Source organism: Perca fluviatilis, chromosome 23, assembly GCF_010015445.1.
Source record: "Perca fluviatilis chromosome 23, GENO_Pfluv_1.0, whole genome shotgun sequence".
NCBI lineage: Eukaryota > Metazoa > Chordata > Actinopteri > Perciformes > Percidae > Perca > Perca fluviatilis.
The window spans coordinates 925,772-953,482 of NC_053134.1; the positions used below are offsets into that span (position 1 = coordinate 925,772).

The 27,711-nt window shown below is 41.6% G+C and overlaps 2 protein-coding genes across 2 annotated transcripts; one reads left to right on the forward strand and one right to left on the reverse strand.

The window, feature by feature from the left end:
• Positions 1-369: 369 nt before the first annotated feature.
• On the forward strand, positions 370-5,048 carry LOC120553557 (protein SCO2 homolog, mitochondrial). Its single transcript, XM_039792090.1, has 3 exons — positions 370-440; positions 2,033-2,412; positions 4,476-5,048. The coding sequence occupies exons 2-3, from the start codon at positions 2,053-2,055 to the stop codon at positions 4,908-4,910; spliced, it is 795 nt and encodes a 264-aa protein (XP_039648024.1). The 5' UTR covers positions 370-440; positions 2,033-2,052; the 3' UTR covers positions 4,911-5,048.
• An 880-nt stretch (positions 5,049-5,928) lies between these two features.
• Positions 5,929-24,543, reverse strand: ncaph2 (non-SMC condensin II complex, subunit H2). Its single transcript, XM_039791042.1, is given in 20 exon segments — positions 5,929-6,492; positions 7,473-7,622; positions 8,568-8,669; positions 11,918-11,967; positions 12,274-12,366; positions 13,043-13,178; positions 13,508-13,578; positions 13,702-13,746; positions 14,328-14,429; positions 15,087-15,150; positions 16,965-17,051; positions 17,296-17,453; positions 19,057-19,214; positions 19,907-19,986; positions 21,046-21,100; positions 21,939-22,034; positions 22,414-22,475; positions 22,660-22,761; positions 23,142-23,283; positions 24,392-24,543. Coding segments are annotated over 20 exon segments (2,028 nt in total). The 3' UTR covers positions 5,929-6,369.
• Positions 24,544-27,711: the final 3,168 nt, after the last annotated feature.

Genomic DNA, 27,711 nt, shown 5'->3' on the forward strand with positions numbered 1-27,711 from the left:
GATCGGACCCGAAGATTGAACCATAGAACCTAAATGCACATTATTACTATCTCTTCTTATTTTAGCTGGGTATCCGATGAATAAATAAATAAATAAAAATAAAAACACGCTTTATTTTCAGTATTATTCCCTTTTCATGTAATTGTTTTTAATTATTTGTTACATTTTTAATTTATTTGCACATATTTTTATTTAATTTTGAAAAAAACTTGTAATTATTTCCAATACTTGTATAAATTATTTTAAAAAAACCTTTTTAGTCTATGGTGCCAACATTTAGAAAATTTGAATATATTTGACAAATGAAAGTAAATTTGAAAACGTTTTTTTTTCTTTTTTTTCCCCTTTATTAAACAAACTTTATTGACAGTTGACAATAGCCGGCACAGTTACATGTGTGATCCATGTTCAGAGCACAGCGGCTGTTTGGGGGACTAAAGGTTAGATATTCCTTTTCTAAAATAAAAATTAATCTAACAGCTAAACGCTAGCTTAGCTTGGTATGCTAACGTATGTACGTCATGTAACGTTAGCTTCAGAGCAACGCGTTGAGGTCATAGATATATATCATATGCTATGGGTTAGCTAACCTTTATTAATCTTTTAGCTATAAGCTAATGTTATCATTTAAACCGGAACCGACCGTTAACTGTGAATCTATATACGGTACCGACCGTTAACTGACAGAACTGCTAACGTTAGCGTTATTATATTATATTATAAAAGACGAGAAGAAGCTTCTACGTATCTCGGGTTGAGGTTAGAAGGGATACAGCTACGGTGACTACAGTTAAGTTTGGGCACCAAAAGGACTATTTAAGTTCAAGGAAAATATCGTAATGTGGGTTAAAACACTCCCGAGGAAAGAACACGCGTTTCCTGGGTGAAAGTATTAAAATATATTATTATATTAGCCTAGATTTTTGCGAAATTTATTAGCGTAACTTCCGGCCGTAGCTGTATCCCTTCAAGCCACAACCCTCGCCGAGTGAAACGGTCATTTCTGACATGAAGCGTTAATAAAGGTAACTTATCGTGGTAATAAATATGATATAAACGTACCGGAGAGCAGAGGAACCTCTCAGCAACAGTTCGGCGGGGTTCATGTCGATGTCACGCGGGTTTTAGGCAACATAAACACTGCTTATTCCCATCAGGTGCAGGGGAATTTCATTACAATACAGGTCTTCTTCTTCAGGGTTTTACGGCAGTTTTGCATCCCATACGGTGCATTACTGCCTCCTACTGGACCCTTCTCTTCACACTGACTGCAGCACAGTACTAACTATATAATACTTAAGTTAAAGTACTTCAACTAACAATATAATATCAAGTACTATTACTTTGATAAAGTTTTACTTAAGAACAAGTAAAATTCCCGGCATAAAAATCTACTAAGTTAAGGTTAAAAGTAGTTAATTTAAAATGTACTGAGAGTAAAAGTTACTTAGTTACTTTTTAACAGCGGGGTAGATATACTTTTTATATTTATACCGATTTTAATATCTTATATTTATTTAATTAAATCAGTCTTGTGTGATTTAAGGGCACAGAGACTTTAAAGTTTTTAAAAAAGCAACGAAACCATTTTGATGAGTTTGTTGTTGTTGACATATTTTGCCAAAACGTTAGTGACCTTTTTCTTTTCCTTATTTTTTTGTGTGCCTGTGTGTGTCTCTGTGTGTGTGTGTGTGTGTGTGTGTCTGCGTGTCTCTGCGTCTGTGTGTGTGAGAGTCTGTTTGTGTGTGTGTGTGTCTGTATGTGTGTCTCTGCGTGTGTGTGTGTGTGTCTATGTGTCTCTCTGTGTGTGTCTATGTGTGTGTCTGTCTATATGTGTGTGTGTCTAATGGTGATTTTACTGTAAATAAATGTGTTTGTGTGTGTCTGTCTGTGTGTCTCTGCGTGTGTGTGTGTCATTGTGTCTCTGTGTGTGTGTGCGTCTGTATGTGTGTCTCTGTGTGTGTGTCTATCTGTCTATATGTGTGTGTGTCTAATGGTGATTTTACTGTAAATAAATGTGTTTGTGTTGCAGGAGGACGCGTGGCGTTAGAGATGTTGTTGCTCAGGTGCATTGTGGGAGATCTGCGTGTAGCAGGGCGACTCCTGAGAGCTTTTCCTCCCGTCTCGGCGCCCCCCAGACCTCCTCAGCTGGCCCAGCGGCGTTTCCTGTCTCGTGGCGGGAGTCCTTCGGCTTCCTCCGCCAGACTGAAGCTGCGGACGCGCCTGGCGGTGACGCTGCTGGTCGGCGGCGGGCTGCTGGCCGCGTGGCGCTACGTGTACGCCGAGAAGCAGCAGAAGCTGCGGCAGCAACGGGTGGAGCAGCTGCAGAAAGTGGCGCTCGGTCAGGGCGCCTTCAGCCTGCTGGACCACCACGGGTGCCGCCGCACCAAGGCCGACTTCCTGGGCAGCTGGGTGGGTCGCTGACGTTTGTTCTCATTAGGGGCGCAAAAGGGAGGACATTTTCCGGTTTATTTCCAGAAACTTTCCATTAGAGGTGTTGAAATTTATCAAATAATCGATGCATGGAATCGTGGACATGGACGATGCTGCATTGATAATCGGCCGGCTCATAATCAATTATTTCTGTTTATAATGTAATGTAGGCCTGACAACATTTCTGTTTACATATTCTGGTATGTTAACACATTCAGGAGGTGCCATGTGCTCAGTGCTGTATAGTTACATGTATCCAAGTTATTTAGTATCAGAGCTCTGCAGAATGTTTGGTTTTTGAAGCTTGAAAAGCTCTGAATTAAATATCCTGCACGGCTTTAATAGAAACATGGATTATATATCCTACATGGCTTTAATAGAAACATGGATTAAATATCCTACATGGCTTTAATAGAAACATGGATTAAATATCCTACATGGCTTTAATAGAAACATGGATTAAATATCCTACATGGCTTTAATAGAAACATGGATTAAATATCCTACATGGCTTTAATAGAAACATGGATTATATATCCTACATGGCTTTAATAGAAACATGGATTAAATATCCTACATGGCTTTAATAGAAACATGGATTAAATATCCTACATGGCTTTAATAGAAACATGGATTAAATATCCTACATGGCTTTAATAGAAACATGGATTAAATATCCTACATGGCTTTAATAGAAACATGGATTATATATCCTACATGACTTTAATAGAAACATGGATTATATATCCTACATGACTTTAATAGAAACATGGATTAAATATCCTACATGGCTTTAATAGAAACATGGATTAAATATCCTACATGGCTTTAATAGAAACATGGATTAAATATCCTACATGGCTTTAATAGAAACATGGATTATATATCCTACATGGCTTTAATAGAAACATGGATTAAATATCCTACATGGCTTTAATAGAAACATGGATTAAATATCCTACATGACTTTAATAGAAACATGGATTAAATATCCTACATGGCTTTAATAGAAACATGGATTTGACGCATCGTGATGCATCGAGATATCGAATCGCTGACATGATAATAATAATAATCGAATCAGGAGATCAGTGAAGATTCACACCTCTACTTTCAATGGAAAGTTTAGCTTGTCCCGTTCCTTTCGTGTCCCGTTTCCTAAACACGTAGCCTCGCGATAACACGCCACGTGGCCTTAGAAAGTGGCGTGTATGTTTGCGCTGTGACGTTGCAGACTGGCGTCCGCTGCATACAGCGTAGACATACACGCAGAAAGCTCAAAATGCGTCCAGATAACACGCCACGTGGCTTTAGGTTCTCTCGGACCGTAGAGTCTAGGGCTGCTCCTTCTTAGTGGATTAGTCGACTAATCGGTCGTTTTGGTCTTAGTCTACTTAGATCTCTTTAGTCCAGGGGTCACCAACTCGGTGCCCGCGGGCACCAGGTAGCCCCCCAGGACCACATGAGGAGCCCTCAGGCCTGTTCTAAAAATGAAAATTGAATATAGATATTATCCGTTTCCCACCTTGTTAAGTCATTGTTGATAATTATTGTGAGAAATCATTAACATCATCAGTGTCCTCACATAGATGAGCATCATTAATCATTAATAATCATATAGAACTATTATTAATCATTAATAATCATATATAACTATCATTAATCATTAATAATCATATATAACTATCATTAATCATTAATAATCATATATAACTAAAGGCTAACTGAGCAAATTTGTTATTTCAGAAGAGTGTATCAAACTGGTAGCCCTTCGTATGACTCCGTACCCAGGAAGTAGCTCTCAGTTTAGAAAAGGTTGGTGACCCCTGCTTTAGTCTCTGGTAAACACAAGAATTAAAGTGGTGCTTTAACATGACTCTATGTGGAGAAACTCAGATTTACAGATCTGTCAATTAAATCAACTAATGGATTAGTCGATACAGCTGAATGAGTGTTAGTCGTATTTCTTCAATCGAGCACAGCCCTAGTAGAGTCTGAAGAGTTTAACTTGATTAAATACCTGATTTTGTCCCCCCCCCCAGGTGCTGCTGTACTTCGGCTTCACGCACTGTCCCGACATCTGTCCCGAGGAGCTGGAGAAGCTGAGCGCCGTGGTGTCGGCGCTGGACGGGGACGCCTCTCTGGCGCCGGTGCAGCCCGTCTTCATCACCGTGGACCCGGAGCGGGACGACGTGGCCGCGCTGGCGCGCTACGTGGCCGACTTCCACCCGCGCCTGCTGGCGCTGACGGGCACGGCCGAGGAGGTGAAAGCCGCGGGGCGGGACTACCGCGTGTACGCCAGCGCGGGGCCCAGGGACGAGGACGGGGACTACATCGTGGACCACACGGTGCTGATCTACCTGGTCAGCCCCGACGGGCTCTTCCTGGACTACTACAACCGCACCAAGAGCCAGGACCAGATCACAGACAGCGTCAGGAAGCACATCCAGACCTACGTCACGCTCGGGACACAGTAACCACGGCGATCCACGGGCCTCCGCCACGGACCACTCCTTCCAGAAAAATGCTTTGAGTTTTTTTTGTGATCGTTGCGTGCAAAAATCCTTGATTGTGCGGCACGTTTTCTTAAAAAATGCTGATGGAATATGCGGGTTATTTATGCGAAATTGCAAAAACTGCAGTTTGTTAAAAAAGAGAAAAAAAAGCAATGTCCCCCTTGAATGGCTGTGATTGGTTGCGGGGCGCCCGGTGGAACATGTGGGTTACAGGCAGCGTCATTTCCACGCTTCCCATTGGCTGTAGAAGAGCGCCGAGGCCACGGACAGTCAGACTGTAAACTGTTGACGTTATTTAAACTCTCGGACCTTCCTCAGATTGTGCAGAAAATAAAGTTTGTTATATTAAACTCGACTTCTCGCAACTTTGACTCTGCCTTCTGATTTGCCGACAAGGCTTTAATATTCGGATTATAGAGAGGGGAAGTCCCGCCCCTTCCTGTGTCCATCACGGGACTTTAGTCCGGTTTAAATGTGTCCGGTGGCGAACACGGAGAGACTAATGTTCTGATCCTGTTTGAATTGAGCCATGAATTACACTCCTGATGTCTGTCAGTTTAAAAGTCTCCGTGTGTCGTAGGACGGTTTAGTTTAGGGTGAAACCGTTCAGTGACCTCTCTCTGTTCCCCAAACACCTCTCACCTGATGTCATCAGCTGGGAAGACAGATCTGTCTGTCGGTCTCTCCCTCTCTTAAAATCTCCAAATTTCCACTTATCTCTGTCTGCATTAGAAAGGACTTTGCTGCACAGTACAGAGGCTGATCTCACACATACACCAGCGGTTTGTTTTAACTCAAATATAGTCCAGGGTGGGACTTACACACAGGAAGGGGTGGGACTTACACACAGGAAGGGGCGGGACTTACACACAGGAAGGGGCGGGACTTTGCCTCTGTATACCAACATACTGGTTTGGTTTAGAAAAAGACGATGGTTAGCGTGTACGTCAGGGTTGACAGATCAGTCAGACAAAATACAAACATTTAATTTATCATTTATTTTTTCCCCATATATTCAATTTTTTTGTTTTTTTTATGAGCGTACAAATTTAACATGAAGAGTTTTGTTAAAAATTGTTGGCGGACAAAATACTTAACAGCATAATTCCTAATTGTATCTTCACACAGACAGACAGAGAGAGAGAGAGACAGACAGACAGAGAGAGACAGCCAGACAGACAGACAGACAGACAGACAGACAGACGGACAGACGGAGAGAGAGACAGACAGAGAGAGAGAGAGAGAGACACACATACAGACAGACAGATAATGACCGATGAAAGTAGAGAAGTGTCCTTTTTAAAAGACAGAGGGGGTCCAAACGTCCCCTCAGATGTCTTGGCTGTTACCCGACACCGGAGCAGAAGCTCGTGGCACATTTGTGCGACTCTCAGTGTGACAAACTCACAAAGGTTCAGGTTCAGGTGTTGAGGTCTTTGAATCTGTCGGTGGCTCTGTGAGTGCTGAGCAGCGTCAGTCCCATCGAGTCCACGCTCTCCTCCAGCCCGGCCACGCTGTCCACCTCCACCGTGTAGTCGTTGGCCTGAGAGACGCCAGAAACACACACAACACCGCTGTCTTTACCTCATCATATATATACACACAGTATATACTATACACGTTTCTCTGGTCTGCTGCAGCGCAGCTTAAGGCAGTGTATTAGAGCCATTATAGGTTAAAAAACAACCACCACCAGACTCCATGTAAATAATCAGGACTTTTAGCGTGTATAGAGCCAGCATATCTCCACCAGACTCCATGTAAATAATCAGGACTTTTAGCGTGTATAGAGCCAGCATATCTCCACCAGACTCCATGTAAATAATCAGGACTTTTAGCGTGTATAGAGCCAGCATATCTCCACCAGACTCCATGTAAATAATCAGGACTTTTAGCGTGTATAGAGCCAGCATATCTCCACCAGACTCCATGTAAATAATCAGGATTTTTAGCGTATATAGAGCCAGCATATCTCCACCAGACTCCATGTAAATAATCAGGACTTTTAGCGTGTATAGAGCCAGCATATCCCACCAGACTCCATGTAAATAATCAGGACTTTTAGCGTGTATAGAGCCAGCATATCTCCACATGTAAATGGGTGAATTAAGGGTTTATTTCAACCAAACCAGAGTGGTGATTGTTGGAACAGTGGAAAGATGAACCAAGACGGCTTTTGGAAGTTTTATTTAGTTTCTGTCCACTTTGAATGAAGTGTGTTTTACGATGATAAAAGTCCTGATTATTTACATGGAGTCTGGTGTAGTTTGGTGATGGTGATTTCGGGGCTGTTTCATGTTAAACTAAAAGGATCTTACTCTTTAACTAAAAGGTCTCTCTGTAGGGATCCATCCCATAATGTTGTCAAACACTTAGAATAACACAGTCAGTCTGTGTGTGTCTGAGTGTGTGTCTGAGTGTGTGTGTGTGTGTGTGTGTGTCTGAGTGTGTGTGTGTGTGTGTGTCTGAGTGTGTGTGTATGTGTGTGTCTGAGTGTGTGTGTGTATGTGTATATATATTTACCAGCTGCAGTGAAGCCAGCAGATATTTGCAGGCTTCGAAGTTGTCGAGACCGGCGACGACGGCGGCGAAAGATCTGCGCTGGCCAACGGCGCCCAGCGCTCCGACGATCCTGTCGCCGTAGTCGTGGATGTCAAACACGGAGCGCTGCTCCTGAGAAACCAAAACACACACAGGAAGTGATGTCAGAGTGTGAACAGCCAGGAGAGCAGACTACACGACAGGGAACATGATCGGTCCGCCTACAGTTAAAGCAAAGAGTTTATTTATGTGACCTGAGTGACATCATCAACACACACACACACACACACACACACACACACACACACACACACACACACACACACACACACACACACACACACACACACACACACACAGGAACGAAGACGAACACACACACAGACACACACGAGCGAACACACACACACACAGGAACGAACACGAACACACACACACACACACACACACGAGCACACACACGGGAAGACACACACAGGAACGAAGACGAACACACAGACAGACACACCGACACACACACGAGCGAACACACACACACACACAAAGGAACACACACACAGACACACACACACACACACACACACACACACACACACACACACACAGGAACACGAACACACACACACAATTTATTTAACAGAAATCAATTAGAATTTGGCTGTTAGTAATAATAATATTGTTAATAATTACTTTATTTAGGACACAATGGAAGCTCCATAGTGCAGTTACAGTAAGAGACAACGAGGGGCGCTGTCGCTGCCCGATGTGAGTCGAGCGTGCTCAGATTTAAACGGTTTACGGCATAACGCGTCTTACTGGAATTTGTGAAATCCATAAAATAATAAACGTTTGTCTTTACGTACAATAACAGGAGATGGAAATCATTTCAACAACGTTTTAGCTCTCTATGATTGTTTGATTGCTAACGTTAGCTCAAAAAGCCGTTAGCATCTTGGAGGCTACTTGTCGCAAAGTGACGCATGCGCGACTCACATCGGGCAGAGACAGCACCAAAGACCCCTCAGGTGTTTTACCTGCAGCAGCAGCAGACAGGAAGTGATGTCAGAGTGTGATTACCTGCAGCAGCAGCTCCGGCCGCACCATGTCCTCCCAGTCTTTGACGCGGCGAGACAGCGCCGTTTCCTGCGTGTAGCCGCGGCAGTTCTTCACCAACTGCTCCTGAACCAATCACATCGCACACACACAGTGGGTTAATATCCTGAACCAATCACATCGCACACACACAGTGGGTTAATATCCTGAACCAATCACATCGCACACACACAGCGGGTTAATATCCTGAACCAATCACATCGCACACACACAGTGGGTTAATATCCTGAACCAATCACATCGCACACACACAGCGGGTTAATATCCTGAACCAATCACATCGCACACAGCGGGTTAATATCCTGAACCAATCACAGCTCTCACACACAGACAGACAGACAGACAGACACACACACACACACACACACACACACCCCCCCCTGTGGATTGTTTTTATTCTTCTCTATTTACTGTTTTTATCGTTTCTATTTATTGATTTTTTTTTATTAAAATCTTCAACATTTTTTCACCTTTTAGAGACCAAACAACTAATCCATTCATCCCGAAATACTCAAAGATCAGTGATTAGAGATTAGCTTCTTCAATGATAAAATTACAACAATTAGAGATAAAATTCATCACCTTTTACACTCAACTTCTAACGGTTCACCTTTAAACGCAGAGTCGTTAGAAATAAAGACTAGTCTCGACATATACTTAGACTGCTTTTATCCTATAGATCTTCAACAATTAATGTTAAAGATATCCTCAGCTAAGCCATCTACCTGTCTCTTGGACCCCATCCCAACGAGACTACTCAAAGAAGCATTACCTGTGGTTAACACCTCATTACTAGATATGATCAATATGTCTCTATTAACAGGTTATGTACCACAGTCATTTAAAGTAGCTGTGATAAAACCTCTTCTGAAAAAACCCACCCTGGATCCTGAGGTCTTAGCAAACTATAGACCTATATCTAACCTTCCCTTTCTATCTAAGATCCTTGAGAAGGTGGTTGCTAATCAGTTATGTGATTTTCTACATAGCAACAGTTTATTTGATGACTTTCAATCAGGATTTAGAAAGAATCATAGCACAGAGACGGCACTGGTGAAAATTACTAACGACCTTTTAACTGCTGCAGACAAAGGTCTTGTCTCCATTCTTGTTTTACTAGATCTTAGTGCTGCATTTGACACAATTGACCATTCAATCCTGTTACAGAGATTGGAACACTTGGTTGGCATTAAAGGAATTGCTCTGAGTTGGTTTAGGTCCTATTTCTCTGATCGATCTCAATTTGTGAATGTTAATGAGAAATTCTCCAAGTACGCTAAAGTTAGCCATGGGGTTCCTCAAGGCTCAGTGCTTGGACCAATTCTATTCTCCTTATATATGCTTCCTCTAGGCAATATTATTAGAAAACACTCAATTAACTTTCACTGTTATCGGATGACACCCAATTATACTTGTGAATCAAACCAGACGAAACCAGTCAGCTAGCAAAATTTCAAGAGTGCATTAAGGATATAAAATCCTGGATGACCTATAATTTTCTGATGTTAAACCCTAACAAAACTGAAGTTATTGTGCTGGGCCCTAAACACCTCCGAATTCCATTATCTAGAGATATAGCTACTCTGGATGGTGTTGCCCTGGCCTCCAGCACCACTGTTAGAAATTTAGGAGTTATCTTTGATCAGGATATATCCTTTAATGCCAATCTAAAACAAACCTCAAGAACAGCCTTTTTTTCTTCTTCTGTAACATTGCCAAAATTAGGAATATCCTGTCTCAAAACGACGCTGAAAAACTAGTCCATGCATTTGTTACTTCCAGGCTGGACTATTGTAATTCCCTACTGTCAGGTTGCTCAAATAAGTCTCTTAAGACTCTCCAGCTGATCCAGAATGCTGCAGCGTTTCTCACAAGAACTAAGAAAAGAGATCATATTTCTCCTGTATTAGCTTCTCTGCATTGGCTTCCTGTTGAATCCAGGATTGAGTTTAAAGTCCTTCTCTTGACCTACAAAGCTCTAAATGGTCTAGCACCATCATATCTAGAAGAGCTCCTAATACCCTATTGTCCTACTAGAGCACTGCGCTCCCAGAATGCAGAGTTACTGGTGGTACCTAGAGTCTCTAAAAGTAGAATGGGAGCCAGAGCCTTCAGTTATCAGGCTCCTCTCCTATGGAACCAGCTCCCGATCTGGGTTCGGGGGGCAGAAACTGTCACCTCATTCAAGAATGAACTTAAAACTCTCCTATTTGATAAAGCTTATAGTTAGGGAGTGAGGAGTTGCAGTGTTCAGCATAAGGACTCCGGGGAGTAAACTCCCCAGAAGCTAGGATTAGTAACAAGCATTTCTGGGATGGGCTGCACACAAATAGTAATAGTAATAGTAACAGTAATAGAAACAGTAATAGAAAGGGAGAGGAGAGAGCAGCTCAGTGTGTCAAAGGAAGGAAGTCCCCCGGCAGTCTAGGACTATAACAGCGTAACTATAACAGGTAACTAAGAGAGACAGGTCATAAGGAGAGGTAGCTTTTTCGGGCTTAGAACTCTCCCCCTGCCGGATCTGGCTTGGCTGGCCTGCCTCCCTCTACTTTGTTATGTATTATTAATCTAACAATTATGAAGAGAAGCAGTTGGGCCAGCTGTCGCCGTGGTCCTGCTGCACTCCCTGCTGAGCTCAGCGATGCCCTGCAATACAGCTGATTCCCGCTACATCCAGTCACTGTTCCATTATTAATGTGACTACTATCGCCACTGTTCATCACACCCCCAACCGGCTCGTCAGACACCGCCTACCAAGAGCCTGGGTCTGTCCCAGGTTTCTTCCCAAGAGGGAGTTTTTCCTCGCCTCTGTCGCACTGCTTGCTCTTGAGGGAATTACTGGAATTGTTGGAATTGTTGGGGCTTTGTAAATTATAGAGTGTGGTCTAGACCTACTCTATCTGTAAAGTGTCTCGAGATAACTTATGTTATGATTTGATACTATAAATAAAATTGAATTGAATTGAATTCATCCAGAACTAGAAGAAGATGTTGAGTCAGATCAGAGATCAGAGATCAGAGATCAGAGACAGATTAGAGGTCAGAGACAGAGATTAGAGATCATAGATTAGAGATCAAAGATCAGTGATTAGAGATCAAAGATCAGTGATTAGAGATCAAAGATCAAAGATCAGAGATTAGAGACAGAGATTAGAGGTCAGAGACAGAGATTAGAGATCATAGATTAGAGATCAAAGATCAGTGATTAGAGATCAAAGATCAGAGATCAAAGATCAGAGATCAAAGATCAGAGACAGAGATTAGAGATCAGAGATTAGAGGTCAGAGATCAGAGGAGACGTAATGAGGACTGACCACGCGCAGCTTCACCAGATCTTCATAACTCAGCTCGTCTCTCAGAGCGCCTGCAACACACAAAACATCCACACAAATATATAAATACACACACAAATATATAAATACACACACAAATATATAAATATACACACAAATATTTAACATAATATATATTTACACACACACACGTATCTGTATTCTGAGTGTTTTCCTGTGTGTATGTGTGTGTGTTCCTGTGGGTGTGTGTCTCTGTGTGTGTGTCTCTCTGTGTCTCTGTGTGTGTGTCTCTCTGTGTGTGTGTGTGTGTGTGTGTGTGTGTCTGTGTGTGTGTGTGTGTGTGTGTGTGTGTGTGTGTGTGTGTGTCTGATCTGTACCTGGGGAAATGGCGTCCGCTCCTCCGTTGAACTCGGCTGGAAGGTCGTCAGGAAACGCTTCGTGTTCGTTGTCTGACATGTCGTCGTCGCCGCCTGTCAAAGAGTTTCAACTTAATTAAATCACCAAACTAGTTCTCTCACCATATTAGCCACCGTTAGCCACCATTAGCCACGGTTAGCCACCATTAGCCACGGTTAGCCAGCACCAGTCAGGATCTCTTTACTGTCTGTGTCTCAAATGTTGTTGCGAGTAACCAACTCTAGCTATATAATATCAGTCATGTTACATGTCCACTGTGGGGTGTTTGATGGCAGGTATCGCCTCGCTTCCTGGCACTGGACGCTTAACGTTCTCGCTACTAGCAGTTATCTGTTTCTCATCACTGACAAGCAAAGAAGACAGACTACACCCTCCTACAACCGCTGTGTGTGTGTGTCCTAGGTAATCTTATAATAGTGTTGTGAAACTTATAGCAGCGTTGCCGAACTATCATGCATGCTGTAATTATTACTTTTATAATCTTATCAATAATGGATCTCTCTCTCTCTCTCTCTCTCTCTCTCTCTCTCTCTCTCTCTCTCTCTCTCTCTCTCTCTCTCTTTTTTTTTTTTTTTTTTTTTTTTTTTTTTCTCCCCCGGGCCCTTTCAAAAGATGCCTGGGAGTCTGGAATGTGTGGGACACTAGTTGTTGCCCTATGACCACTCATCACTACACTTTAAACGAGGCCACGCCCCTCTAGGAGACAGGAAGTGAGGAGCGTTTCCTTACCCAGCAGGTCGGGGTGTCTGAATCTCTCGTCAGGCTCCTCCCCCTGCTGCTGAGGCCCCTCCCCCTGCTGCTGAGGCCCCGCCTCCTCCGGCTGCAGGAAGGTCCTCCTCAACTCTTCGTCGGAGACCAGCACGCCCTGACAGACATCAGAGACATCAGAGACAGGATCTCACACACACCTAAACACGCACCTAAACACACACACACACACACACACACCTAAACACACACACACACACACACACCCAAACACACACACACACACACACACACACACACACACACACACACACACACACACACACCTAAACACACACACACACACCTAAACACACACACACACACCTAACACACACACACACACACACACCTAAACACACACACACACACACACCTAAACACACACACACACACACACACCCACACACACACACACACACACCCACACACACACACACACCCTACCGCTCTCCTGTAGATCCTCTTTCTAGTCTTCAGTTTGTCTTTCATTGTGCTCAAATAAATGTAGTTCAGGTCTGAAAAAGATACAACATGTTAATCAGCTGGACACAGTCAGGCCTCATGCTAAGCTAAGCTAATCTAATATGAACATCTGGCTCTCAGGGAGACAGAGAAGAGGTTCCTTTAAGACGTGTTACCTGTGAACTTGGGTCCATTTTTGAGTTTCTGCTCCGGAGGATTAACTGAAACACAAACATGAAATCATTTAGTTCCATTCACAGCGTAGAGCAGCTGCTCTGCCAGGCTCTGCCAGGTTCTACCAGGCTCTGCCAGGCTCTGCCAGGTTCTGCCAGGCTCTGCCAGGTTCTACCAGGCTCTGCCAGGCTCTACCAGGCTCTGCCAGGCTCTACCAGGCTCTACCAGGCTCTACCAGGTTCTACCAGGCTCTACCAGGCTCTACCAGGCTCTACCAGGACGGGTCTGGGATTATCAGACCTTTAGGAAGATTAGGATTGGTCCAATCTAAAAGAGACCAGTAACAGGACTGTGTGTGTGTGTGTGTGTGTGTGTCTCTCTCTCTATGTTAATAGTTGCATGTTGGTCTCATTTGTAGTTCATAATACAGCAAATTATATTTGGACTACAAAAGAAAGAACTACAACTCCATGGAATAAAAAACATGTCAATGAGCATTAGAGGTATCGTTACATAGATGTAGGCAAATAAAGGCCTGTTTATCATTATGTAGGACCTAGGACACAAGACTTTACATTTAAATCTCTAAGACTTGTTGTAAGGACCCTGAACGGAACAGGTTTCTCACAGATTCCTCTGAACCAGCTCCTGAAGTCCTGCAGGGCTGCCGGGCGTTTCCTCTTCCTCTTCCCGCCGTCGTCCAGACCGTCAGGAACCTTGTAGCATTTTCCTACGGAGGAAACACACCGCTGTCAGCTTTAACTCCGGGACAGAGAAGTAAAGTTGAGTAGAGTGCCGAACCTCATAGTTTGATGCATAAGGTACAAGATACTGTTTTAAATAAGGAGGATAATTGAAATAAATACATTTAAATATAAGTTGAAGCCAGTGTGTGTGTCTTCTACTACTTAGAGATGACCAATTAAGTGCATTATACAGTGATGAGTGAGATAAGGACATCTGCAAAGTCTATTATATGTCATGTTATGTCTATGTTATGATATCAGCAAAGTCTATTATATACTGTGTTAAGTGGAACAAGGTCTGAGTTAAATGCATTTTGATATACAACATCACACTGGGGTATGGTGAAGGGCATAGTATCCTGGATCCATGAAATAACTGGCCTTTCAAAATAAACATCTGCTGCCTCTATGGGAATCTAACATAGGGGTGGACTGACTTATGCCCCCTGTATTTTAAGGAAGAACATTTATTTATTTACGATACATTATTCATTCACAAAGAAAATTGGTGTCCTTAAAGGATGGATTTTTCCTATTCTTTTTAATTAAGGCATTAATTTCCAAAAGATTATTTTTTAATTCCTTTTTTTAAGTCAATTTTAGCATGGGTTCATAAACTTATACTTGCACACACAGCTGACCCGATTTAAAAGGTTTGTCCTCCCCGAAGACAGCGTATGCGTCGTGCAACGCCCACACGTCCACCTGCAACACACGAGAATAAAGATTGAATATTTCAAGACTAAAACGGTCTAAAAGACACGTTGAATTTTCTGTGTGTTTTAATAAAGAGAAGGTATGAACCAACACTGGCAGAGAGCAGCGTATCATTTCATAACTCAGACAGTCTGCTGTTAACATGGTGATATACAGGAGGAGGAGGAGGAGGAGGAGGAGGATGGTAATATACAGGAGGAGGAGGAGGATGGTAATATACAGGAGGAGGAGGAGGAGGAGGAGGAGGAGGAGGAGTAGCGGTAATGGAAGAGTGGAAGATGAGACAGAAAAAAAAGCAACAATCTAGTGATGGGAGGAGAGAGAGAGAGAGAGAGAGAGAGAGAGAGAGAGAGAGAGACAGGCAGACAGAGAGGACAGACAGACAGAGACAAATAGCATGAGAGTAGTTATGGAATGACAGAGGAGAGAAGTGAGGGATGAATGGAGGGAGAAAGGAGACAGACAGGCAGGCAGACAGACAGCAGCATCACATTTGGTTTTGTTTCAACAGATGAATGAATCAGACTCAGAGTGCAAGGACCTTACAGTAAACAATAATTTTTTTTTTTTTTTTTTTTTTTTTTTTTTTTATAAGAATGAATGTGTGATGTTATAAGAATGAATGTGTGATGTTATAAGAATGAATGTGTGATTATAGATTAAAATGAATGTGTGTTATAGGAATGAATGTGTGATGTTATAAGAATGAATGTGTGATGTTATAAGAATGAATGTGTGATGCTATAAGAATGAATGTGTGATGTTATAAGAATGAATGTGTGATGCTATAAGAATGAATGTGTGATGCTATAAGAATGAATGTGTGATGTATAAGAATGAATGTGTGATGTTATAAGAATGAATGTGTGATGTTATAAGAATGAATGTGTGATATAAGAATGAATGTGTGATGTTATAAGAATGAATGTGTGATGTTATAAGAATGAATGTGTGATGTTATAAGAATGAATGTGTGATGCTATAAGAATGAATGTGTGATGTATAAGAATGAATGTTGATGTTATGAATGAATGTATGATGAATGGAATGAATGTGTATGTTATAAGAATGAATGTGTATGGTATGTAAGGAATGAATGAATGTAATGAATGAATGGAATGAATGAATGAATGAATGAATGGAATGGAATGGAATGTTGTTATAAGAATGAATGTGTGATGTTATAAGAATGAATGTGTGATGTTATAAGAATGAATGTGTGATGTTATAAGAATGAATGTGTGATGTTATAAGAATGAATGTGTGATGCTATAAGAATGAATGTGTGATGTTATAAGAATGAATGTGTGATGTTATAAGAATGAATGTGTGATGTTATAAGAATGAATGTGTGATGTTATAAGAATGAATGTGTGATGTTATAAGAATGAATGTGTGATGTTATAAGAATGAATGTGTGATGTTATGAGAATGAATGTGTGATGTTATGAGAATGAATGTGTGATGTTATGAGAATGAATGTGTGAAGTTATGAGAATGAATGTGTGATGTTATGAGAATGAATGGGTGATGTTATGAGAATGAATGTGTGAAGTTATGAGAATGAATGGGTGATGTTATAAGAATGAATGTGTGATGTTATGAGAATGAATGGGTGATGTTATGAGAATGAATGTGTGAAGTTATGAGAATGAATGGGTGATGTTATAAGAATGAATGTGTGAAGTTATGAGAATGAATGTGTGAAGTTATGAGAATGAATGTGTGATGTTATGAGAATGAATGGGTGATGTTATGAGAATGAATGGGTGATGTGCTGCCGGTAGACAAGATGAACATACCCGCGGCGGTGGCGGCGTCTCTGTCCTCGCCACTCTGTCGTCTTGGACCTGGCGTCTCTCTCGGATCATCCGGCCTTCAGTGGGAGCCTGGCAGAGAGACAGGCAGAGAGACAGATAGGCAGGGAGACAGTCAGACAGACAGCAACACAGTTTACACACAACAACAATATGTAAACTTTACTGTCAACTCTCTAAACATGAGTCAGACAGACCGAGGAATCAACACCGACTCACACTGCAATAAGTACCAAGATATCACATAATATTCTAAATAGTGCAAAAGTGAGGCAATAAACTAAAGAAGTCCGTTTCCACAGACAGGTTCTGAGACCTGGTGTCGGTCTATGTGTTCCTCTGGGTTCTGGTCCAGCTCCTGGTGTCGGTCTACGTGTTCCTCTGGGTTCTGGTCCAGCTCCATGTTGTTCTCCTCTAAAGGAAGGAAGTCGTCTTCAACATCAGCCTCTGCAGCAACATCTGGAGCTGCAGCATCTGGAGCTGCAGCATCTGGAGCCAGAGGAAACAATCAAACATTTCAAACCAGAGGGCTACATGATGCTACATCAACAGCTGGAATATTAACATTTGTTAAGTTAGTTAAGTAGGCCATTCTCTGCAAAACCCTGCAGAGAATGGGCCCCTCACGCTGGTCTGAACGCGCCCTTAGGCCGGTTACACACTGGCTGCGTGGGTGGCGTGAGCGTGGCGTGAGCGTGGCGTGAGCGTGGCGTGAGCGTGGCGTGAGCGTGGCGTGAGCGTGTCAGCTGCGTGGCGTGTCCGTTTATATTTGGGCACCCATGGTAACAGGTTAAAGCTTACACACTGCCTGCGTGACACGCACGTCTCAGGTGCGGCTCGAGCAGCGCTGAAAACGCATGCACGCTAGAAATAGAACCGACGCCTATTTTTCACGTGACACGCCAGCGTGTTGGAAGTGTTTCCAGACAACATAGAACAGGAAAAGATGTTTATATGTCATTTAGACACAAATACATATTAATAAATGACATGTTGATGTTTGGATATAAATGCAGATATATAAATGTAATTTAAAAAATTATTCGATTTCCTAATATGTCACCTGTCGATCCAGAAGGAAATATTCTGGAGCTTATTCTGCCGTCAATACTGCCAACGTTGTCTTTGCTGTAATCAGATCAGAATATATTTATGTTTATGGGAAACATCCATGTGTTCAGACGAGGCTAGCAGCAGCAGCAGCAGCAGCAGCAGCGCGTCAGACACCTTTCTGGTGGGAAAAGACGTAGAAAACACCACGCAGCCAGAAGATTTTTAACGGTGTAAAGCAGCTTTTTTTCAAAGTCCAGAACAAGGACTGCATCCGGATCTCGTGCTATGAATTGAAAACCTTATGAAAGTGTAATGTTTTCTTTTTTTAAATCCATTTTCTAACTATCAATAAACTGTCGGTGACGTTGAACATACAGCAGCGGTGTAACAGAGGTCGTAGGGACGGGTTTTGTTTGTGTAAAATGTTCTGAATAATAACAGATTCACACATTTTTCTTTTGTTTACAGTAAATAAATAATTAACTAATACAAATCTTAAAGTCAAGTTCATAAAGTCACTTTCTTTGCATTCATTTGATTTACCAATCAAGATACACTGGTAAGAATTTCTTTCCATTGTTAATATGGACTTAAAAACTGTTCTGAAATGCAAAATAATATAATTTAATTAATGTGATAAAACATGCGATTAATCGCGATTAACTATAGAAATATGGCGATTAATCGCTATTAAAAAAATTACCAGTTTCACAGCCCTGGAATAAATGACAAAATGTGAGAAGATGAATCATTTTACAACTAAAAAATGTCTTTAGTTACTACAGAGAGAAAGTAGGCTACCGAAACAAAAGGTACCGTTGGGTATCTGTGCTAAAGTTGAGCAGAAAAACAGATTATTCAACTTCAGTGAAAGTTGCTTAAAAGTTGTAAGCGACTTGGTTAATGTGTTGTTGTGTGTTGTTTTTTTTAAATCGCCAATCATTCTGGACCTCAGACCTTATTAAATAAGAATCCGATGCAGACCTCCGAGTGCTACGTTAGAGAACCTGGGACTGTGTGTTACCTCGGGGGGGCGGTCCGTACAGAGAGTCTGCAGGATGCAGATCGTGGTCCAACCTGGAAGCAGCTGATCCAGACACGAGCAGGATCAGATCCTCGTCTCCCGGGATGAACAGGTTGATCCTGAAGTCCTTCTGACTGCACGGGACGTCCCCCGTTACACTGAAGGACACACACACATACAGAGACACACACACACAGACATTAACACACACACACACACATACAGACACACACACATAAACACACAGAGTCACACGCAGGCACAGAGACATAAACACACACAGACACACACACACACACACACACACACAGACACATACAGAGACAGACATACAGATACACACAGATACATAAACACACACATACAGAGACAAACACACACACACACAGAGAGACAAACACACAAACAGAGACATAAACACACACACTCATATACACACACACACACACACACAGAGACAGACACACACACACACACAGAGACAAACACACACACAGAGACATAAACACACACACTCATATATACACACACACACACACACACACACACACACACACAGAGACAGACACACACACACACACACACAGACAGACACAGAGAGACACACACACACACACACACACCGAACACACACCGAACACACACACACACACACCAACATTAACCTTAATGTTGAACCCTGTAGGATATTGTTGAATATCGGACTATTCGACCCGTTATTTATGTCCACGTAGAACATAGTCTGATGTAAATATTACACACTGACCTGATCGATGTAAATATTACACACTGACCTGATCGATGTAAATATTACACACTGACCTGATCGATGTAAATATTACACACTGACCTGATGAGAGGGAGTTTCTGCTTCTCGAAGGTTTCCGTAGGAATCAGAGCCTCGGGAGGAAGAGGAGCAACGCTCACAGTCTGAGAATCAAACAGATCACAGTTACACTTCACAATAAACTACAAATACACTTTTTGACTCACAATAAAACTACAAATACACTGTCTGACTCACAATAAACTACAAATACACTGTCTGTATTCACAATAAACTACAAATACACTGTCTAACTCACAATAAACTACAAATACACTGTCTAACTCACAATACACTACAAAGACACTGTCTGACTCACTATACACTACAAAGACACTGTCTAACTCACAATAAACTACAAATACACTGTCTGACTCACTATACACTACAAATACACTGTCTGACTTACAATAAACTACAAATACACAGTCTGTATTCACAATAAAACTACAAATACACTGTCTGACTTACAATAAACTACAAATACACTGTCTGTATTCACAATAAAACTACAAATACACTGTCTGACTCACAATAAACTACAAATACACTGTCTGTATTCACAATAAACTACAAATACACTGTCTGACTCACAATAAAACTACAAATACACTGTCTGTATTCACAATAAAACTACAAATACACTGTCTGTATTCACAATAAACTACAAATACACTGTCTGTATTCACAATAAAACTACAAATACACTGTCTAACTCACAATAAACTACAAATACACTGTCTGACTCACTATACACTACAAATACACTGTCTGACTTACAATAAACTACAAATACACTATCTGTATTCACAATAAAACTACAAATACACTGTCTGACTCACAATAAACTACAAATACACTGTCTGACTCACTATACACTACAAATACACTGTCTGTATTCACAATAAACTACAAATACACTGTCTGACTCACAATAAACTACAAATACACTGTCTAACTCACTATAAACTACAAATACACTGTCTGACTCACAATAAACTACAAATACACTGTCTGACTCACTATACACTACAAATACACTGTCTGACTCACTATACACTACAAATACACTGTCTGACTCACTATACACTACAAATACACTGTCTGACTCACTATACACTACAAATACACTGTCTGATTCAGACTTAGACACAGATACTGACCGTGTCCGAGTCGGCCTTCGGCGAGTTCTCGGAGGCGTCGATATCCAGGAGAGAACTGAAGGAGACAGACAGTTAGGCTCAGTGATATCCTACGTTACCCAAAAACTCAAAGACATTCAGTGTCCTGTCCCAGAGGAGAGAAGACACTAGAACAATATTCACATTTAACACACTGACAGTTTGCAAGTTTCATTCATAAAAAATGACTCAAACTGATTAACAGACGAGTTGGAGATCAAAATAATAGTTGATGACTAATCCGTTAATCTTTCTAAGTTTAAAGTAAGTATGTAAGGAGAGAAGGAAGGAAGGAAGGAAGGAAGAAAGAGAGTACGTAGGGAAGGAATGAAGGATGAAAGACAGGATGCAAGGATGGAAAGAAAAGGGGAAGGATAGTAAAGGAAGAGTAAATAAGGAAAGACGGAAAGAGGGAAGGAAGGAAAGAAATGCAGAGAATGAAAGAAGATTAATTTAATGGTTGACAACTAATTGATTAATCTTTGCAGCTCTGCACTGTGTGAAATACACAGTGCAGGGCTGCTCCCTCTTAGTGGATTAGTCGACTAATCGGTGGTTTTGGTCTTAGTCAACTTAGATCTCTTTAGTCCATTAGTCATGTCTGATGCTGTTTTCATGCTGAAGGACTTATTTCCAAGAACCGTACGAGCTCATATCTGGTAAACACAAGAATTAAAGTGGTGCTTTTGCATGACTCTTTGTGGAGAAACTCAGATTTACAGATCTGTCGATTAAATCAACTAATCGATTAGTCGATACAACTGAATGAGTGTTAGTCGACTAAGAAGTTCTTCAATCGAGCACATCCCTAATACACACACACACACACACACACACACACACACACACACACACACACACACACACACACACACACACAGCTGTTTCTCACCGCAGCCTCATCATCGCCGTCGTGGTCGCTTGCCGCTGAGTCTGCGGCACCCTTAGCTGCCGCCGTCTGTTTGTTTCCTCTGTCAGGAGCAAACAGACAGGATCAGCTGATTCAAACACACAGGATCAGCTGACACAAACAGCTAACACAAACACACAGGATCAGCTGACACAAACACACACAGGATCAGCTGACACAAACACACACAGGATCAGCTGACACAAACACACACAGGATCAGCTGACACAACAGGATCAGCTGACACAAACACACATGATCAGCTGACACAAACACACAGGATCAGCTGACACAAACACACAGATCAGATGACACAAACACACAGGATCAGATGACGCAAACAAAAATTATCAGCTGACGCAAACAAACATGATCAGCTGACACAAACACACAGGATCAGCTGACGCACGTTCCTGTCAAACATTGGTGCAGAGTCTTACTTCTTGTTCCGGTCGTTGATGTAGTCCAGGGTCTGGTAAACCAGGCTGTGCAGGAGCTCCACCTGAAACACACACACACGTCTTTATCAGGAAACCATCACACACACACACACACACACACACACACACACACACACACACACACACACACACACACACACACACACACACACACACACACACACACACAAAACAAAACAATACACACAATAACTCTCTAGTGGGTAGTGTGGTCCAGTGTGAGACCTTCTTGCTGTAGATGCAGGCCGAGCCCTGGATCAGCAGCGCCGCTTCTGCAAAGTTGAGTCTGGTTTTCCCTCCGTCGAACGTGATGCACATGTCATCCAGCTACAGACACACAGGAACACACACACAGCAGGTGTTAACATCCTGACCAATGGCTGATCACCCCACAGCAGGTCTTACCATCCTGACCAATGGCTGATCACCCCACAGCAGGTCTTACCATCCTGACCAATGGCTGATCACCCCACAGCAGGTCTTACCATCCTGACCAATGGCTGATCATCCCACATCAGGTCTTAAAATCTTGACCAATGGCTGATCATTACACAGATATGTCCACAGATAGATAGATAGATAGATAGATAGATAGATAGATAGATAGATAGATAGATAGATAGATAGATAGATGTTGAATTATGTTTCTAATCAGAACATCTTATTATCTTATGGTTGATTTTCTGACACGATAACGAAGAGTTTACCTCGTCTAAGTAGTCGTTTAACTCGGACGCCACGTCGATCTCCCAGTTCTTGGTGAGCTCTCTGATTGGCTGCAGCAGATGAGGGAATCGGCTCTCTGCTGACTCCATGGCGGGCACGCCGGGAACCAGACGCACTCCGATCCTGCACAATATCAACAATATCACAGTCAGGACCCCAACGACATCACAGTGTGTGTGTGTCTGTGCATGTGCGTGCGTGTGTGTGTGTGTGTGTGTACAAACTACAATGTTTTATGATAATAAAGAGGCATTGTTTACTTCATAGTCTGTGTATTTGTGTTATTACATTATCTGGGTCATGTGTATCCTGGAATTCATTCAAAACTTTACTGGTTTGAAAAATATAAATAAATATGTTTAAATTTTACAAAAGAAAATAAACTAATTATTTCTGAGACAATTAATTGTGCAGTAACATTTGATGCTGTTGACCCTTTTCTCTTCTTTTTTTTTTTTTTTTAGCTTTTTTCGTTTCCAGTTTCTTAAATGTGAGGATTTTTCTTTACTTTTAATACTTTAACTACATTTTCCTGATGATATTTACAGACTTATACTTAAGTAACATTTTCCATGCAGGACGTTTAGTATAACAGAGTATTGTTACGTTGTGGTATTAGTAATTTTACTGCAGTAATCTGAATACTTCTTCCACCGCTGTTTACGCCAAACTCCATTTAAAAATCTGACATTTTAAGCGTAGGCTACTAATGTCATATTTGATTAAAAAGACAAAATAACGTACTTACGTTACCTATAGCTGAGGTGCAATGTGTTTAAAGGTCTAAAGGTGTGACTTTTTACCACCAATAACAACAACAATTTAAATCTCTGGTTATTTCTCATAATATTAGCGCCGTTCACGGGTTGAACGTTAACGTCACAACATTCCCGGATTGTGTAAAACATAAACACTGTGAGAAATTAAATCATGAGCCGAATACATCAGAATATCAGATCGATTAGTTCAGCATCTTACTTAGTTTTCTGTCAGACGGAATTTAACCTAAAAAACTCAAATTAGACCACAAATGACAGATTTGTGAACCTAATCCGGCCCGGATGTCCTCCTCAAACAAACAGAAACACTGCGACTCTCTGGGCTGAAATAAGACGAAAACCTACCCATTATATGAGCCTACTCTCATTAAACTAGTCCCTAATCATGTTAAACTGACGTTAACGTGAAGTTATAAAGCTGCTTTAGGAGAAAAGACACGTAAAGTACTCACCGCGGTTAAAACAAATGACAGCTCTCCGCTAATGTTATGTAGCGGTTACAAACAGCCCGCGCGCCTTCTTCTTTTCTTCTTCTTCTCTTGAATAATGGGAGCTTGCAAACAGCTGTTAGGAGTCTACCGCCCCCTTCTGAGCAGGAAGTCATTTAAACGCTCTCAACGACAAAAGGGCAAAAAGCTTGAAAGGAGAGAGGGAAACGTTGGAAAAATGGGCAAAAGTGTCAAAAAATGGACAAAAATGTCGAAAAAGAGACAAATATGTTGGAAAAAGAGCTATAAGTGTCAAAAAACTGACAAAAATGTCTGAAAAAAAACAAAGCTGTGGAAAAAATAGACAAAAATGTCAAAATAGAGACAAAGCTGTGGAAAAAAGAGACAAAAATGTCAAAAAGAGACAAAAAAAATATCGAAAAAGAGACAAAGCTGTGGAAAAAAATAGACAAAAATGTCAAAATAGATAAAAGTATCAAGAAATTGTCTGATAAAAGTATCAAAAAAGTGTCTGAAAAATAGAAGAAAATGTGGAAAAAAGACAAAAAAGTCAAAGAAGACACAAAAAAGACATAAAACTTTGAAAAAAGGGACAACATTTTGCAATTCATTTTCCAGATATCTCATATTCTACCCCCCTCCCCCCTCACAATGAGAGAAATGCTGAGATCACGCGATCACTTTCTGTTTTATTCAACATCTTAAACACAATACAATCATAATACTATATACACATAATACTTATACATGAAAATGTAAACTATATGATAGAAAATAACAGAAACATGCAAAAGTATAAAATGTCTTTACTTCTTTAATACATACATATATATATATATATATATATATATATATATATATATATATATATATATATATATATATATATATATATATAATTTTAAAACATTGTAAAACATTGTCACAAAAACATTTAGTATTTCTCCTTCCGGTGCATAGAAGTATACATTCATGCACACAAACCATCCCCCCACATATACATAATGGGACAGGTGATTCTAGTACATACTAGTATACATTCATACACTTACTCACGCTGTACTCTCACACCAAAAAATCTACTTCTTTTTAAAAGATCACAGTACTGGAAAAGTGCAAATTCAGTTCAAATCAGGGAAGATGATCACTCAGCGTGATGAAGTAATTGAATGTTTAGAGTTGTGATGGCTGTGTGTGTGTGTGTGTGTATATATATATATATATATATATATATATATATATATATATACACATAATGTCTTCACTTGATTTTTCTTTTTTTTAGATTTTTGTTTTTTCGTCGCTTTTTCAGATGTTTTTGACACTTTTGTCACCCCCCAACCCTTCAGTTCAGTTCTAACCCCCCAGCAGCATCAGTATCATATTAATATCAGAGACTATTAGAGTATTATTAGTCTGTAATGAATGGACGACGGGGAGCCTCCATCTATAAATAATCTCCCTGATATAACAGCCAGAGACGTAACCAAGGAGACGCCCCCCCCCCCCATCCTCATCTCTTCTTCGTCTCCATTAGTGATTCTTCTCCTGCAGCCTCGTGTTCATCACACAGGTGTCTCAATGAACTCTGATCAGAGCATTATTATGGGATGTATACGACAACACATGTTTCACTATGAGTCCATTAGAGCTGCTCCCAGTGCATTCTGGGAGAAAACCAGTCGGCCGTGTTCAGTTTGAATCCAATCACACGTTTCTGACTGAGAGACGGAAAAGTGGGGTGTGTGTGTGTGTGTGTGTGTGTGTGTGTGTGTGTGTGTGTGTGTGTGTCTGTGTGTGTGTGTGTGTGTGTGTCTGTGTGTGTGTGTGTGTGTGTGTGTGTGTGTGTGTGTGTGTGTCTGTGTGTGTCTGTGTGTGTGTGTGTGTGTGTGTGTGTGTGTGTGTGTCTGTGTGTGTGTGTGTGTGTGTCTGTGTGTGTGTGTGTGTGTGTGTGTGTGTGTGTGTGTGTGTCTGTGTGTGTGTGTGTGTGTGTGTGTGTGTGTGTGTGTGTGTGTCTGTGTGTGTGTGTGTGTGTGTGTGTGTCTATTTGTGTCTGTCTCTGTGTGTCTGTCTCTGTGTGTGTGTGTGTGTGTGTGTGTGTGTGTGTGTGTGTGTGTGTGTGTGTGTGTGTGTGTGTGTGTGTGTGTGTGTGTGTGGTTTTAGAGTCATGTAAAGGGCATTGATTACTGGATAGAGAGCTGATGCTACAAAGTTTGATGATGAGATAAAGAAGTCATGTTTGGTAAAAACAGGAAAAGAGAAGCTGCTGATGACGGTTGGCATGGCGATCTGACAGATAACATTTCATTGGAACTGAAACTAACCGCCTCCAATGCAACCGCATGCAACCAACGCCTGCGGTCGAGCTAACATTAGCCGTATCTACCATCTCTAGGAGTGTGTGTGTTTGTGTGTGTGTGTGTGTGTGTGTGGGGGGGGTGACCTGGTGAATAGGTGCAGCATTGTGATTGGCTGTGTTTGGAGAAGGAAATAAAGTCACTTCTTGTTAGATTTTTGTGTCTTAGGGATAGAATAGTTATTTGATAATTGATTAAAAGTGTTCCATGCAAATGAAAACTGAGTGAAAGAAATAACTGGTGGTTTTGGAGATTGGGGTGTAGTTTGAGAACAGCTGCTGATGAGGGTTGGTGTAGAGCGTATATGAGCTGAGTGGTGTCAGCGTTTGTCGACCTGGGAGCAGAATGGCTGCAGTCACAGAGCTCTCCTTCCTGCTGTTTGCTCTCAGCAACTACATCCATGCTCAAGAACCCATCATCATCCAAAAGGAATGGACCAATTACACCTTCAAGCTCCCTGAGAACACCAACTCCTGCCTGATCTCCAGATCTGTTGGTGAGGAGCAGCTTGTCCTGTGGAACACCTCTGACCTCTGGTCCAACAGCTCCTCAGTACCCAAACACTTGAAAAGACGACTCGTCAGCTCGGTGAACACTTCTTCTTACACCATCCTCAACCTGACCCATTCAGACTCCGGCCCGTACCGAGAGGAGTGTTGGACTGAGGGCAACGTGACGCATGACAACAACTTCACTATTACTGTTTGTACTTCAATATATGGGAGAGATTTCGCAGCGAGACTTGGAGAAACAGTGGACCTGCCATGTGAGGGAGCAGCTGATAATCTGGATGTCCAGTGGCTCAAACGGGACTCTAGATATGAGCAAGAAACATGGAGCAGAGTTTTTGGGGACAATACGACATCAGTGATGGACAATGTTAGAGGAAGATACCAAGTGGTGACAAACACATCAGCTCTTCGTGTTTCCAACATCACAACAACAGACGTTACATGGTACACCTGT